The sequence below is a fragment of the Agelaius phoeniceus genome, chromosome Z (genome assembly GCF_051311805.1).
Source record: "Agelaius phoeniceus isolate bAgePho1 chromosome Z, bAgePho1.hap1, whole genome shotgun sequence".
Taxonomy (NCBI): Eukaryota; Metazoa; Chordata; class Aves; order Passeriformes; family Icteridae; genus Agelaius; species Agelaius phoeniceus.
The window spans coordinates 85,021,276-85,036,767 of record NC_135303.1 but is presented as its reverse complement, the minus strand read 5'-3'; the positions used below and the strand labels follow the sequence as shown (position 1 = coordinate 85,036,767).

Sequence of the window (15,492 nt, the reverse complement as noted above, 5' to 3'; positions counted from 1 at the left end):
AATTTTTCACTCTTGTATGTCACTGCATGTCCACGGGAGATCCCAGCAGGAGCCTGTTGAGGAGGGATGATCCCCTTTTGGCATTGAATGCTGGGGTCAGGCACCCAAGCACAAGGGAACGTGCTGCAGCAGCACTGTTACCATTTATTACATGATTTAAATCCAATACAAAATAGGGACTAAGGGAACAAGAGCGACTGCCTGCAGCAGAACAGGACTGCTGGCAGGCCTCAGGAGAGGGTATGAGATCCTTCCAGCCCTGTTAGCTGGAGCTGCCCTGTTCTGCCTTCAGCACCTCCGTGGCAGAAGAGTGGGAGTCCTCGCGGGCTGGAGGCATCTCATCTTGAGTCTTCACAGCTTGTGGCTTGGTCAGTGTGGTGTAGATCCCCAGGGCCTGGAGGGAATGACACAGTCATAGAGAGGGAAGGAAAAGAGGGGGCCAGGGCCCAGCGTGGTGCCCTCTTCACCTCCCTAGAGCAAGACTCACTTGGGTGAGAGCAAGAACAGCTTGGGCTGGAAGGGGCCTTAAAGATCCTTTTTCACACCCCTCCACACCCCACACTGGAGCAGGTTGCTGAGAGCCCCATTCCACCTGACCTGAACACTACCAAGGATGGGGCATCCATAGCTTCTCTGGGCAACCTTGCCAGGGCCTCACCACGCTCATAGGGAAGAATTTCTTTCTAAAATCTAATCTCAACCTACTAATTCAGTTCAAAGCCATTCTTCCTCATCCAATTGTTACATGCCCTTGTAAAGCATCTCTCCACCTTCCTTGAGAGCCCCTTCTAGGTACTGGAAAGTATTATAATGTCTCTCTGGAGCCTTCTCTTCCCCAGGCTGAACAATCCAAATTCCCTCAGCCTTTCCTCACAGCAGAGCTGCTCCATCCCTCTGATCACCTTGGTGGCTACTCTGGGCTCACTCCAGCAGGTCCCTGTCCCTCCTGTGCTGGGAGCCCAGGGCTGGATGCAGTGCTCCAGGTGGGTCTCAGCAGAGCAGAGGGGCAGAATCCCCTCCCTGCCCTGCTGCCCACGGGGCTCTGGATGCAGCCCAGAACACGTGGGCTGCACTGACCTGTGCGACCATGTTGGTGACATCGCCGGTGTTGGCGGGCAGCAGAACAGTGTTGGAGTCTTTGGCAATCTTGGAGAAAGCGTTCACGTACTGCTCCGCCACAGACAGGGAGGCAGCAGCATTGCCATGCTGGGGACACAGGGACAAGTCACATGCCACCAACAGCTCATCCCTGCCTTTGTCCCCAGCCCACCCACCCAGTCCAGCAAAGCCCCTCACTCCCTGCTGCTGCCAAAGGTGCCAGGGAGTGTCCAGGAGAAAGCCAGGTGCCACTCTGCTTGCAGTTTGACCTCCCCCAGTGCCAGCACCAAAGCAGCAGCTGCTCCAGGTAGCCATCACTCACCTGCTGTGCCAGAGCAGCTGCTAGGAGCTGAATTGCCTCTGCCTTGGCTCTGGCCTTGACCAGCATGGCATTGGCTTCTCCTGCAACGAAGCACAGCAGGGTGCACATCAGAGTCACGAGAAAGCACTTGCAAGGACTGAATCTCGACCATTTCAGGGAGTGAATCAAGACAATTTAAATGCATGTGTGGTTGTCTCTTCCTCAACAGCAACACTATCACAAGCCTCCTGCTGCCAGGAGGCTGGGGCAGGGCAGCAACATCAAATGGAGCTCAGCCTGAGGCCCTAGCAGGAAAGGATCACAGTGGCTGAGGAAGCCTGGCTCACAGTAACATGTTCTCTCCCCGCAGCACCACCCCTCAGTCCAGAGGGCTACAGAACCTCACACTTTAGCCCCAGGCAATACCAGCAGCTTTGTTGATTTGTTCGGCCTTCTCAGCTTCTGATGCCAAGATCTGGGCCTGCTTCTGGCCTTCAGCCACGTTGATAGCTGACTCCCTTGTCCCCTCTGACTCCAGCACTGTTGCTCGCTTCCGTCGTTCTGCCTCCACCTGGGAACACAGGTCAGACACCAGCCTGCCATGGCTGTGCTGGGGAAATCCCATCTATGGGGCAAGGACATGCTCCTCTGTTCTGCTGGGGGAAGCATGGCTTAGCAAAGCATGAAAATACAGCTACAGAACACTGTGTGGTCTTGGCGAGGGCTGGTTCTGCTCTCATGCCACACAGCCCTTCCCAGCCCCATTCCCACCTAAGTGGACAGTTGCTTCCCCCTCCTCCTCTTCCAGCCCAAATATTTGGTGTCCAGCTTTTCTCAAGGGGAGAACTTCAGCTCGGAGATTTGCTTCCCCACAGAGCCCAGTAGGGATTTTAAAGGGACTTGGCAGGGCTTGTATGTTGCAGGCAGTGGCCAGCACTACAAAAATTATGACAGGAGTTATTAATTCAGTAGCTGTATGTCTGCAGCCAAAGTGCCCTCCTGATGTAAGGGCTGGGTGCTGCCAGCTCTGGACAGGTAACAATAAACTATAGCCTGTATCAGCAATAGTGTGGCCATCAGGACCAGGGGTGTGATTATGCCCTTGTGCTCAGCAATGGTGAGGCCACGCTTTGAGTCTATGTCCAGTTCTGGGCACCTCAAGAGGGACATTGAGGTGCTGGAGCATCCAGAGAAGAGCAATGGAGCTGGGGAAGATTTGGAGCACAAGTCTGATGAGGACTCCTTCAGAGAGCTGGGGATCTTTAGTCTGGACAAGAGGAGACAAGGTACTGAGAGAGGACCTTAATATTCTCTACAACTACCTGGAAGGAGGTTACAGTCACACAGGGGTTGGCCTCTTCTCCCAGGTAGTGAGCAACAGGATGAGAGGACTCAGTCTCAAGCAACATGAGCAGAGGTTTAGGTTGGAAATTAGGAAGAATTTCTTTACAGAAAGGGTGATTAGACATTGGAATGGGCTACCAGAGAAGTGGCAGTGACACTGTTTGTGGAGATCTTTAAGCAAAGACATGGCACTTGGTGCCATGGTCTGGTTGACAAGGTAGTGTTTGGTCACAGGTTGGACTTGATGATCTGAAGTCTTTTCCAACATTACTGATTCTGTAATGCAACACAGAAGAGGAGGCCTCCCTCTTGTTCCAGAGCTCCCTCCCAGAAAGCCTCACCTGCATCTGCATGGATTCCTTCACACGTGGGGGCACGTGGATGTCCTTGATCTCATAGCGCAGACACCGGATGCCCCAGCAGTCTGAAGCCTGGTTGATGGCATCCACGATGCTGGCATTGAGGGACTCCCGTTCCTGGATGGCACAAAAGAAATGGCAGAGACCAGAGAAGAGTGGCTTAGCGTGAGAGAGGTGTCAGGAGGGAAACAGACACCTCCCTCAGAGACCAAGCTCTGCCAGAAAAAAAACATCTCTACAGGTTTCAGGAAGGGTTAGGTGCTTCCTGCAGCTGTTGAAGAGGTCACCATCCCTAGGGAGAGCAATGCCCCACACTGAAGCTGCTGGGATACATCTGGTGTACATCTGGATACAAGAGAATGCCACCAACTCCAGTTTCTTCCCAGCAAATGCAGTTCAAGGATTACAGTACCCCATGACACAGGTCAGGGATATTCATCACTAGGGCTGAGTAAAGAGTCACTGACTCAAGAAAGGCAGCTGGACCAGCTGGGTCTGGACACATACCACCCATCATCCCCTCCAAATAACCCAGGGCAGGGCAAAAAATAGCTCCTGTTAAAAAAACAACTGAAAGAAGACCCATCTCCAAGGATTCACCAATAGGTCAACTGAAACAGAAGCCACAAGCTCTCTTAGAAAAAGGTATCTTGCTGTTAAGCACATCAGCCCGGCCATGCAGGCTGTCCTGGGATTTTGGGAGACACTGTCTCCCCAGCTCACCCGGAATACTCTGTCAAGGGAAAGCTTTCCAAGTTCAGATCTCATAGTAGTCTGGGCCAGCTGGGTCACTGCGTACTCAGGATCTTCCACCCCATAGCTGGCCTGAAGAGCAGAAGCACAAAACAGAGTGGATAGGGATGCCAAGAGGGACCCTGAACAAGACAGGAGAGACAAACAGAGCTAAAGCGAGAAATCTGCCAGACACCCCTGCTGAAAACATGGAATCTGGAGCCTTGGGAGAAGTCAGTGCCCAGCCCACCTGCCAGGCAGGACACAGAGGCTGGAGCACACGCTTTGGAAGCAGGGAGTGGGCAGAGCCAGAAGAAAGGTGCCCAAGGGGCAGGGATGGTACCTTGTAGGGATCCATAACCCGCAAGTAGAGCACACCATCGATCTGCAGGGTGACGTTATCTGTCAGGAGAGAGCAACAGAACCTGTTCACTGAAGCAGCACAAACAAGACAAAGAAACCCCCTCTTCCACAGCACACCCTGACATAGCTGCATGGCACAGAAGAGGATTGGCTGAAATAGATCTTCTTATCTAAAAGCTTTGTAAAAAGGACCTTACGTTCCCTGGACAACACTGTGATGTTTTAATACACAACAGGTCTTGATTTTCCCAATAGAAGCATTTCACACTGTAACTCTTGTAAATAAAGACTTAAGGAGGAAAAAAACAAAATAAACCACTTAAAACTGGAAATATAACAGAGCTGTCCATTAACATCACATCCATTAATCTGTTCTAAAATGTTTTTAACAGAAACAGAATTTTCTTTTGTGGTTCAATACAGAAAAACACCTGAAAAATTTATTTCTGGCGAGGTGCATTCAACTCAGGGAGAAGGGGCAGCTGCAGCCCAGAGAGAGCAGATGGAACCTCCTGGGGTGCCCCAGTCACAGCAACAGCCTTCCAGTACCTAAAGAGAGCTGGAGAGGGCCTTTTCACATGGATATGGAGGAATGGGACAAGGGGAAATGGCCTTAAGCTGATGGAGGAGAAGGTTAAATTGGATGTTAGGAAGAAGTTCTTTACTGTGAGGGTGGTGATGCACTGAAGTAAGTTGCCCAGAGAGGTGTGGATGCCCCATCCATGGAAGTATTCAAGGCCAGGCTGGATAGGGCTCTGAGCAGCCCAGCCGAGTGGAACATGTCCCCTGTCCGTGGTATGGGGGTTGGAATGAGACAAACTTTAAGGTCCTTTCTAACCCAAATAATTCAGCGATCTTGTGATTTTGTGGCCAAGCCTGGGTGCCAAGGGACAGGGCTGAGTGCAGGAGCTTGGGACAATTCCACTCATCCTCTCGATGTCCCTTGCTCACGCCAGATGCAGCAGAAGGAAAGGGGCAGGACACAGAAGCTGTTCCTCACCCAGTGTGACAGCTGACTGCTCTGGGACATTAATGACGATTTCTTTGAGACTCTGGACGTAACGAATCCGATCCAGGAGAGGGATGAGGAAGTTCAAGCCCTGGGAAAAGGGTGGGATTAGATGGCTGATAGAGTAGAGAGAGTCATGCAAACAAAGCCCATGCCATACACTGCAAACACGTTTTACACACAAGGAATTTCAGTTACTCAGTGCTTTTAACATCCCACCAAGGAAAATTAGTCCACAGGCAGCCAAAAGGATTTCAGCCTGGGAAACTGAGCCCACCACCCCTCTTGGATCCTCGTGCAAAGGACGCGCCTCGCTACAGCTTTAGGAACCTGCTGAATCCAGAAGGGGAGAAAAGCTGCTCCTTACAGGCTCGAGGATTCGGTGGAACTTGCCCATCCTCTCCACCACCCAGGCCTCCTGCTGCGGCACAAAGAGCACCCCGATGTTCATGGGCAGCCCGGAGTTCCAGCGGCACGGAGCTGGGGCCAGCCGTGCCGCACGCTTCAGCTGCTGGGAGTGCTGGGGGAAGGACATGGAGCAGGGCTGAGACCGGCTGCTGGCACCTCAGAGCCCAGCTCCACACCTGATACCCCCTCTGGGCTCATGACCAGGACACCAGGGCAGGAAACAATGCCCCAAAGAAGCCCATGCTGTAAGGGTGTTCCCACAGGGATGATGGGTGCCAGGGAGAGTCTTCTTCACTGGTGCAGGGGGGCTCATTCCCATGCCAGAGCTTTCTGCACGTCTCCACTTCTCTCACATCCACCTTGGAGTGGGGAATAAAGCCTCCCTCCAACCATAATGCCAATGAAGGTATGTGCATGTGGGTCTCTCCTGCTCCACTCAGCCCCTATAACCCATTCAGGCCCACTCCCCCACCTCAGTCCCAGGCCACCCCTTCCCAACAACCTGTCCCTCCCAAGTTCTGGCTGCCTCCAGGGCTTCCCACAAAGAGCTGTTTTGTCCGAGCATTCCTTCACCCTCCTCCCCACGGATCCTCACTCACACAGCTTCCCTCAACCTCCCCCCATCCCAACCCAGCTCACACCTCCACAGCCCCACACATACACTTCTCCTACAGCCCAGCCCCACCTCACCACTCCCCATGTTCAGCCACCCCCCACTGGTCCTCCCCATACTCATTCATCCACAGCCTCCTTTGCAACGCCCTCCCTGTACTCCAATCCCTGCCCAGTTCACCACCACCATCCCAGCACTTCTGCAGACTCCCAACACCCCCCCAAAGATCCCTCTCTCTCAATCCTCCTCGTACCCCGACTTGTCCTCTGCACCCCTCCCTCCTCACACCTCCTTCTCTGCCCAACTCCTCACCATGCACAGTGTCCCTCAAACCCTCAACACCACCACCCCACTGAACCCCCTCTCCTGAGTTACCCCCTCACTCATTTGTCCTCTGCACCACACCCCTCTCCCTCCTTACTCTCTATCCCTGTGCATCCCCCTGCCCACACCCCAGCTCTTCCCAGCCCCAAGCACTCCCCCACTGACCACCGTCTTCTGCTTCTCTGTACCTGTCCGTTCTCTACATCATCTCCCCGCCCTTCACCTCTAACCCTGCCCGACTCTTCCCAGTCCCCCCGCTGCCCCTGCTCAATCCCAAACGCAGCGTCCATTGCCCACCGCACCGCACCCCTCCCGCCGTCCCTGCCCAGTTCTCCGCACCGAACACCCACACCGCCAGCCCTTCACCCCAAACACCGACACCGAGCTCCCCCCGACTGTCTCTCAGCTCCCCGTACCCGTTTATTTTTTTTTTCACCCTGCCGTGCCCACACAGCCCTATTCCTACCCAGCTCCTCACGACCATCCCAGCACCTTCCCGGAGCCCTAACACCACAGACCGCTGCTATCTCCTCAATCCCTCGATACTCATTTGCCCACAGCCCCCTGTGACCCCGTACCCCCAACCCCTTCTCAACTCCCCCTCACCTCCTTCTCGGACCCGCCACTAAACCCCACCTCCGACTCCCCGTGCCCGTCCGTCCTCTGTGTCCCCCCTCACCGCTTTACCCCATCCCCGCCCAGTTCCCCCCAACACTTCCCAGACCCCCAACACCATTCCCCTCCTCCCGGTGCCCCCAGTCCAGATGCCTTCTCCCGGCCCCTCCAGCACCCGCTACCCGGACCTTCCCCACGTGGGCACCCCCCGAACGAGAAGTTCTCCCCGTTCCCTCTCCACCCGCCCTCGTTCCCCACACCTGCAGCAGCCCGAGGCCGGGCCGGGCCCGGATCCCCGCCCGCGACAGCATCGCCCCCTCCGCCCGCCCCGCTCGGCGCCGCCGCTCCCGCACTCCCGGAAGGCCCCTGCGCCGAGCCGCTTCCGGCTGCGCCGCCCGGATCGGTCCCCCCGGCTCCTCCGACCGCGGCCCCCGGTTCCGCCCGCCCGGCTGCCCGCGATTCTGCACCGCCCCCCTCAGGGCGCGGCAGCCCCGGTCGCGTTCTGGAGCTCCAAACGGATGTTTATTAAATTAGAAACGAACACGAAAAGTACCGGCACGGCCTTCGCGAGCTCGCAGGGCCACGGCGAGAGGGCTAGCCCCGGTGACCTGGGGGCGAGGGGGACTCCGGTGTCATGGCGGTCCCCGAGAGCCGCTGGCCAGGGCAGTGGGGAGCGGCCCCCGGTGGGAGGGGGGTTTAGATCCACGGCTTGGGGGATCCAGGGCTCCGGTGTGAGCGGGGTTCAGATCCACGGCTTGTGGGATCCAGGGCCCCGGTGTGAGGGGGGTTCAGGCCCCCACTGTGAGTATACGGGCAGGTTCAGGCTTCCTAACCCCAGTGCAGCCGGGCCGGAGCCGCTCGGCCGCCCCCGGGCAGGGCAGGATCTGGCCCCCACAGCCCCAGTCCTGGCCCATCCCCACAATGAGCGCCCCGCGCTGGGGTCTCAGCCCTAGCGGTGGGAGCTGATGTGCCTGTCCCCATCTCGTTCTATGACAGAGGAATCCCCGCAGCCTGGGCTGGCAGGGGAGCCTTGCCGAGACCCTCAAAGGGCAGAGAGGTGATACAGACAGGGAATGTGCAAGCTTGTTTTACCCTTGGCCCTGTCCCTCTGACTGCCCCAGTCTGGATTCTCCCAGTCCTGCTCCTGAGGAACCAGCCCAAGTCCCAGAGTCCAATTTCCTCTGTTGCTTCCCCGTATCCCCATTTTTCTAAGCTGGGGCTCCTGACCATCCTCCAGCTCCTGATCACCCTGCTGGCAGACTCTGCCCAAAGCTGCCTCCTACATGGGATTCACCCCACCCACAGACAGTGCAAAGTTCCTTTTTTTTTTTTTTTTTTTTTTTTTGGCAATCTTCTCAGATTCACAGCTCACGTGCTCTGGAGGCTCTTGCCCAGAGGGCTATCCCCATATTCCTGCAAAGACCTCCAGGTCCCCATCCACGTGGCAGCTGTGTCTCTTACCTTCAGGAACCTGGCAGTGGCCACTCCCTTGACAGCCATAGGTCTCTTGGGGTCTGGCTTACCCTAAAAGACTCAGAAGATAAGCACAGGCCTCTCCAAACTGCTTGGAGTTGGGCTGGCCCTGCAAAGCTGGTGCCAGCAAGGCTCAGCCTGTCAGTGGGCTTTTAAGACACCTCTGATCTGGGAGCTGCACCCTGTGTAAGCACTGGGTCACTCTCCCTTCCATCGGCTGAGGCTTCCCTGTCCCTAGTCACCCTCACAGTCCCCACAGCCCTGCCTGAACACAGGCAGCCTGGTGCAGGCAGGGCTGAGGAGAAGAACAAGCACAGCACCTCTGATCCTCTGCACGAGCCTCCTCTGTGCTCCCAGCAACAATAAATACTAATAAATACAAACTCTTCCACACTTTCTGCTCCCAGACCTGAGACCAGTGTGGGTGGTCTCACTCACAGCTCCAGTCCATCTCTTCACTCCACACCCACCCACCTCAGCCAACAGCCAAGTCTCCAAGCTGGGAGCAGTGCCAGCAGAAGGCTTGGGCATGTCCCTGGAGTGCCAGGGCTGCTCCTCATCCCCTGCCCCTCTTGGTGAAGTGCCCTGGGTGATCCCAGCCCTGCTGCAGAGCGTGGTGTCCGTGCTGGTCAGGAGGGTGGGTGTTATCTCAAAGCAGTGCTTGCTGGCCCTTTTCTCTCCCCAAAGTGCTGGGCTGGAGGCTCCCCAGTGGCCCTGGGGGCGGGGAGTGAAGGAGGTCAGGCCCGGGGTGAGTAGCAGGGGTTCCGTGGCATCTCTGTGAAGGATTTCAGTTCGTAGGGGATCCCCGAATCCACCTCGATCGACTTGCGGGAGAAAAGCAGCCGAATGTCGTCGTGAAGGTAGATCTTCCCTGACTTGGAGCTGTGAAACCTGCGTGGAGACAAGCAGGACAAGGGACCTCAGGCTCCCCTGATAAGGGCAGGGCATCCTCAGTGAGGGCACAACCCCCTTGACTACTTTGGCCCCTGGCCAATGTGGCCACCCTCCGGTTGCCTTCAGAGGGACAGAGACCTGGTTGCCTTCAGAGGGACAGAGACAGCTGCCCTTGGGCAGGGTGGCAGCTCCAACCTCCCCAAAGGAGCAGCTGGTCCCTGCTCCTCCCCAGTCCCTCCTCCTGTCTTGCAGGCTTGGGACAAGACAAGAGAGGAGCCCAGGGATGACCTTGGGGCAGGTGCCCATCCCCCTGGCATGCTTTACCTTAGATGCATCAGGTAGCAGAGGACCCTGCGGGGTGGGCTGGTGCCCAGTGGGTCACTGGGGGCCACTGTGGATCCCTCTTCCTCCCCCACGGGCACCAGGAAGATGCGATGGCGTAGGAAGGTCATGTGGTTGGCCGGCATGTCCTGGAAGTCGTATGTCACCAAGAACATCTTCACCACAGTCTTGTTGGGGTTAAATAAGGTCTGGGGGCAGAGGGGTAGGGGGTGAGACTGAGCAGGATGCAGGGCAGAGATGCGGCATCTGGGAGCAGAAACTGCTGAATCCAGAAACTAAAGCAGAAACTAAGAATCCAGAAAGCCCCACAAAAATCCTAGAGGGCTTAGCCTGAATGCCATAGCTCTTTCCACTCACCTTCACACCTGTGCTCCTCTTCCATCGCATCCCATTCCCACTGCACATATGCACTTTTCTGCCAAAACCCTCACCCACCTCTTCCTTTCCTGATTCTCCCATCACCTTGTCTCCTTGACAGCACCCTAGGTACCCTATGCTCCCCTCTGCTATGCTGTCTTGGTGGCCATGTAACCTCTCTGCAGGAGACACCCCTTCCAGCTGCTGCCCTGCCTACAACATCATGGAGCATTTCCCCCCCACCCCCAGCAGGGCAACCAGAGCCCAACCAGCCCCATCCTGAGTGCAGGCCAGGGAATGACTCACCACTTGGATGGTTCCAGCTTTGGGGACACTGTAACCCTTCTTTCCCAAGGCCTCCAAGTCAATCACTCCCTGGGGCAAAATAAACAGCGTGTGAGAGAGGGAGAAAGCCAAGGGAAAGCTGGGAACCAGCATGGGCCTGAGACTCCCTTGGTGGGAACACTTGGTACAAGTCAACAAGAAGACCCCCAGCTCACCCCCTCTCCAAACCAGGAGAAGAAACTAAGAGGTGGTGACAAAAGAGGTGATGACAATGGCAACCATGAAGCAGCAGAGCCTGCTGTTCCCTCTTCTTTCCCTTTTTTGAGTTAAAGACTGCTCCTGACACAGGCAGCCATCTCCGTTAACAGGTGGTTACTTGAGCCACCCTCTACAGCGAGGGGCTGCCCCAGGGTGTCAGGGTACAGCCCCCCCAGCTCCCCACATCCATGTACCAGGAAAGGCGAGGGCACGCTGTGTTCAGAGATGTCAAAGTAGGTGACGTCGACAGGCAGGGTGACATGCTGGGGACAGTAGGAGCCACTGGCACCGATCTCTGCCGTGAAACCCTCGATCCTCCCCGATGGTGCAAAGCGCCCCTTCAGGATGGACTCCTGAGAGGGAGGGAAGCGTTAGGGAATCTCAAACACCAGCCCTACCCCCTGCCTCAATGCTCCAGGTGAAGTCATTCCCATCTTCACTGCACCCAGCTGCCTGCTTGCCCTTGTGTGCCCAGAGACCTCATTCTGAGACAGACCCACCCTGAACTGCTGGAATAACACCAACCATCTAACAGGGAGAAGCAGTGAAAGTGCCTTGGCTCAGCCTGACAGCACCTCTCTCAGCAGGTTCCACCCAAGGATCTGCTTGCTGAGCCATGCTGCTGGTAGGTCTGTGTGGTGGCGACTGCACGCCAGGCCTTTTGGGGACAATCAGCCCAGCCCTACATCAGGTGCAGCCTCTCACACTCATTGCTAGCCCTGTGTGGAGTCCCCAGGACCCACCTCCCCCCAGCAGAAAGGCATCATTACCTCAAAGTTGCCCAGCAGAGCATGGCTGACAGTGGTGGTGGCCCAGGGCACTGTGGGGGACCGAGTGCCCCTCCGGAGGCTGGTCCGGAGATGTCGCCTTGGAATGAGTAGAGAAGACTGGTGTTGGAGTGAAGAGCACACAGCCCTGGGTTGTTCATGTCCCTGGGATGTAGATCCCTCTCCAGGTGCCCCATACCTTTGCTAGAGGTTGAACCCACTTTCCTACATCCCAGGGGAAGAAGAAACACCACCCCCCACCCCAATCTGCAGTCTTATGGAGGGGAGGTACATGGGCCAGGGCAGGGCAGAGGACTCAACCCAAGGTGAACCTCCCCATGGGGCAGCAGGGCACTGAGGTGGGCAGACACCCTGAACCTCCATGTCCATCCCACAGGGCTGCCAGGACACTCACGATTTGAGACGCAGCCCACTCTTCAGCCTCCTCCCGACCGCAGTGCAATCTGAAGAGCTCTGGAGAGGACACGAAATGGAGAACCATGTTAGGGCAGTAACCCCTGGGGGTGCCATCGTCCCTTGCCCTGCCCCACATTCCCATGAGGGTCCCAGCAGACGGAACAGGCTCCTGTCCTTGGGCAGCCATCAGTGGCCTCTGGAGGAGTGGCCAGCAGGGCGGCACAAGGACTGGGGTGTCTGGTGGGAACATGGGGCTGCCCAAAACCTGAAGTGGCTCAGCTGGGAATGAGGGTCTTGGAACCCAAGGGTACAACACACTGTTCCCTCTTTAGAAAGCAGGTCTCAGGAGCAGCCCAAGTGACAAGACACCTGTAGACAGAGCCATGCAATGACACCCCCTTGCACCTCCCAGGGACTGGTGACACCTACAAGAACACTCCCCGACCAGCCTCTGAAAAATTCTGTCCCCTGGTGATTCATGCAAAGTCCTCAGCAGTGCCACCAAGCAGTGCCACCCCTACCCACAGCTAGCATCCTACAGCTGTGGGGTGGGGGAGTTAAAACCACAGTCACACTGCAGCCTCCTTTTAAAGATGTCCCTTTTTCAGGGGCTTTCCCTTCTGGAAGCCACACAAAGGGTAGCACAACACAAAGGGATGATGGAGCTGGCTGGCATGACCAGGCGGGAAAACCCAGGGAAGCTGCTGGAGGGCTTCACTCTGCAAGGACAGTGCTGGGGACAGCTGGGCTGGGGGACAGGCATGAAAAAGGCAGGCAGCAATGGAGCTGCGTGCCATGGATGGTGTGACCCAGCTCCAGGCAGCAAGAAGCCAGGGTAGCTCTGACATCAGTTCCTGTGGGTCCCCACACCATGGGATGCCCCAGAGAAAAAGAAGAAGGTGCCAGGTCTGGCCTGAGCCTGCTGCAGCCTCAGCTGGCAGAACAGGGTGAGGGCAGGGGGCTGATAAGAAGGGCAGGGTAACAAAAGGGAAGCAGAGGCAGCTGCTAGGGAGGGTTGCAAACCTCACACATCTTCCCCATTGCTGAGAGCTTGTGGCACCTTGAGGATATGCCACAGGGACCCCAAAATGGCAGAAAAGCCAGTGGCATCTCTGCACACAGCTCTGGGCTCCTTGGTCAAAGCATGTCCAGTGAGACTGGTCTCTTGCTCTGCCACTGGTCACTTGCTCTAATGGGCATCATGGCTAGGAGTTCAAGGCATCCCACACATCTGCCTTCCTCCTCATCAGGCAGGCAGAGGCCAGCCCTCTTTCCAAGCTTGCTGGTATATCATGGCTTAACATGAAGCCATCAGGCACCAAAAGTGCCTTCATGACATGTGCAGCTCTCACTGCCATGGGGAGGTTGTCTCCTGTCCAATAAAGGCTCTCCAGGAGAAAAAGCCAGTTGCATGCAGAGGATCCAGTGACTGCAAGATGTCAAGAGCTGGTGAAAACAGACCATGGGTGTCAGGGCTGACTGTCAGCTGCTGCCTTGCTCCCACCAGTACTGCAACTCAGGGACAGGACGGGGCATGGTGCCACAGTGGACCACACTGCCCACAAGCACAGTCCTGAGCTCTGGGCATCCCCAGGCCATTCCCTGCTTTCCCCCAGGAGCAATGCTCACCTTGACTGCAGGAAGCAGGTGATTCCAGAACGGAGCTCCCTTGGCATCGGTGCTGCGGCAGGCTGTGGGCACAGGATGGCATGGCAGGACCCTCTTCTTCCTTGCTGGTGGGGACAGACTCTCATCCTCAGAGCAGGAGTCGGTCATAACCTCGCCAGCGGGCAGCAACTTCCTTTTGGCTGGGCAGGTGCTGCTGAGTTGGCTGCTCCCACAGGGTGTCATCTCCTGGGAGCTCAGGTTGCTGGGCTCAGGGCTGAGCGCTCTCTGTGGAACTGGGGACTCCCTGCACCCATTGGCCACTGCTGGCCCTTCCACTTCTCCACTAGCCCTGCTGGTGTGAGCTGGGCTGCTCCCTGGCTTCTCTCTCTTCCCACCAGGGTCCAACTGGGTTGTTTGTGCAATACTGTGCAATTCAAGGTGAAGTACATTGTGGCCACTTGACGGCTCCCCATTCTCTCCATAGTCTATGGGCTGATCCCCTGATGAGACAGGGCAACTGTCTCTCATGTGCAAAGTACTGCAAGCAATGTGCTGGGGCCAGGAGGATGAGGAGGAGGAAGAGGAAGAGGAAGAGGAGGAGGAGGAGAAGGAGGAGAAGGAGACATCCTGTGACTTGTCCTCTCTGCTGGCCTTGGGGCTGTGTCTAGGGCTGCCCTCACAGCGGTGCTCCACTACCCGCAGCCCACTGTGGGAGAAGTGCTGGGCAGAGCCACAAAGGGAGAGCTCCTCCACCAGCAGACCATCTTCAAAGGTATCATCATCATCCAGGGAAGGCTGCCCAGGGCCCCCATCCACCCCCCTGTCACCCCAGTGAGTTCGTTTGGGATCTCGTCCCCCCTCCAGAGTTCGCTGCTCGGGGTATCCCCTCTTGACCGCTGGCCGGGTGCCTGCCCGCTGCTCCGTGCTCTCAGAGGAGCTGGAGAGATGGGAGAAGATGGACACCTGGTAAACCTTCTGGCGCTTGATCTCTGTCTCATTGTAGCCCATGAGGATGCTGCGGTGGGTGCAGCACTGCGAGGAAGGCTCCAAGGGTGTCTCCCCCCTGGGCCGGGACAGGCTGGGCTCCGTGCTGCGCTCCGGGGGCAGAGGCGTCTCTGTGTGGATGTGCCGCATGGAGCCTCACTTGCTGGGACTCCGAGCGGAGCCCATGCAGCAGCAGGAGGGGGACTGTAAAGTGCCACAGGTCAGGGTGTAAGGGCAGAGGGTGGAAGCTGGGCCTCCTCTCACTCAGGATCTCTGTGGGAGCCCTCTACTATGAGGTGCTCTGCAGCACAGCATCTGGAAAAAAAGAGAGCAGAAGGATGAGGATCAGCCCCGGATCTCCATTCTCATCCAGGCGTCCGGCTGCAAGGGACCAGTGGGACATGGCTCCTCACACAGCCCACTTGAATCTCCCTCTCCAGGGACAGGAATAGGAACGAGGCTGATGTGCCTTTCTGGGAAACCCTGATGCATCACCCAGCTGCAGGTTCAGCACACACTTCCTGGCTCAGGCAAGGAGAGAAGTCTCCAGACAGGCAGGAGACACCTGTGGACAAGTCTGGACAGGTGGGGAGGAAGAGGCTTGCCCTCTGCCAGGGACACGCTTGTGCTGTTGTGGAGCACAGGAGTCAGGCAGGTCAGACGAGTCCCAGGGGCTCAGGCCTGTGATCACCCCTTTGGGCAACAGCAGCAACATCTCCCAGTGCTGGCCAAGACATCCTGCCCTGGCCACGTGCACTGAGGCAGGGCTGGTGCCAGCCCCACAGCAGGGACTGGAACCTGTACAACATCCCTGTTACCTCTGCCAGCTTGGACTAGGCATCTCCAGCACCTCAATCAGCAGCTAGGAGATAGCAGGGTCACCATCCACCCACTCCTGCCAGCTCCAAGGGCCTGCCCTTCTCTGTGCAGCATGGTGCCTC

General features: G+C 56.9%; 2 protein-coding genes across 6 annotated transcripts in view; both read right to left on the bottom strand.

Moving 5' to 3' along the window:
- Nucleotides 1-124: 124 nt before the first annotated feature.
- Nucleotides 125-7,576, bottom strand: STOML2 (stomatin like 2). Its single transcript, XM_054651885.2, has 10 exons — nt 7,427-7,576; nt 5,574-5,726; nt 5,198-5,297; nt 4,178-4,236; nt 3,826-3,927; nt 3,085-3,219; nt 1,826-1,970; nt 1,421-1,500; nt 1,078-1,206; nt 125-394 (listed from the first exon to the last, which is right to left on the bottom strand). The coding sequence occupies exons 1-10, from the start codon at nt 7,475-7,477 to the stop codon at nt 263-265; spliced, it is 1,086 nt and encodes a 361-aa protein (XP_054507860.1). The 5' UTR covers nt 7,478-7,576; the 3' UTR covers nt 125-262.
- A 710-nt stretch (nt 7,577-8,286) lies between these two features.
- The window catches only part of ATOSB (atos homolog B), a 38,396-nt gene continuing 31,190 nt past the window's right edge, over nt 8,287-15,492 (bottom strand). For all 5 annotated transcript variants that reach the window (XM_054651879.2, XM_054651877.2, XM_077172144.1 and 2 more), the window contains 7 exons: nt 13,589-14,866; nt 11,958-12,016; nt 11,546-11,642; nt 10,970-11,128; nt 10,539-10,607; nt 9,858-10,063; nt 8,287-9,530 (listed from right to left, as the gene is read on the bottom strand). In XM_054651879.2, coding sequence (XP_054507854.2) covers nt 9,377-9,530; nt 9,858-10,063; nt 10,539-10,607; nt 10,970-11,128; nt 11,546-11,642; nt 11,958-12,016; nt 13,589-14,701 — 1,857 coding nt within the window. In that variant the 5' untranslated portion in view covers nt 14,702-14,866 and the 3' untranslated portion in view covers nt 8,287-9,376. The remainder of the gene's footprint in view (nt 9,531-9,857; nt 10,064-10,538; nt 10,608-10,969; nt 11,129-11,545; nt 11,643-11,957; nt 12,017-13,588; nt 14,867-15,492) is intronic.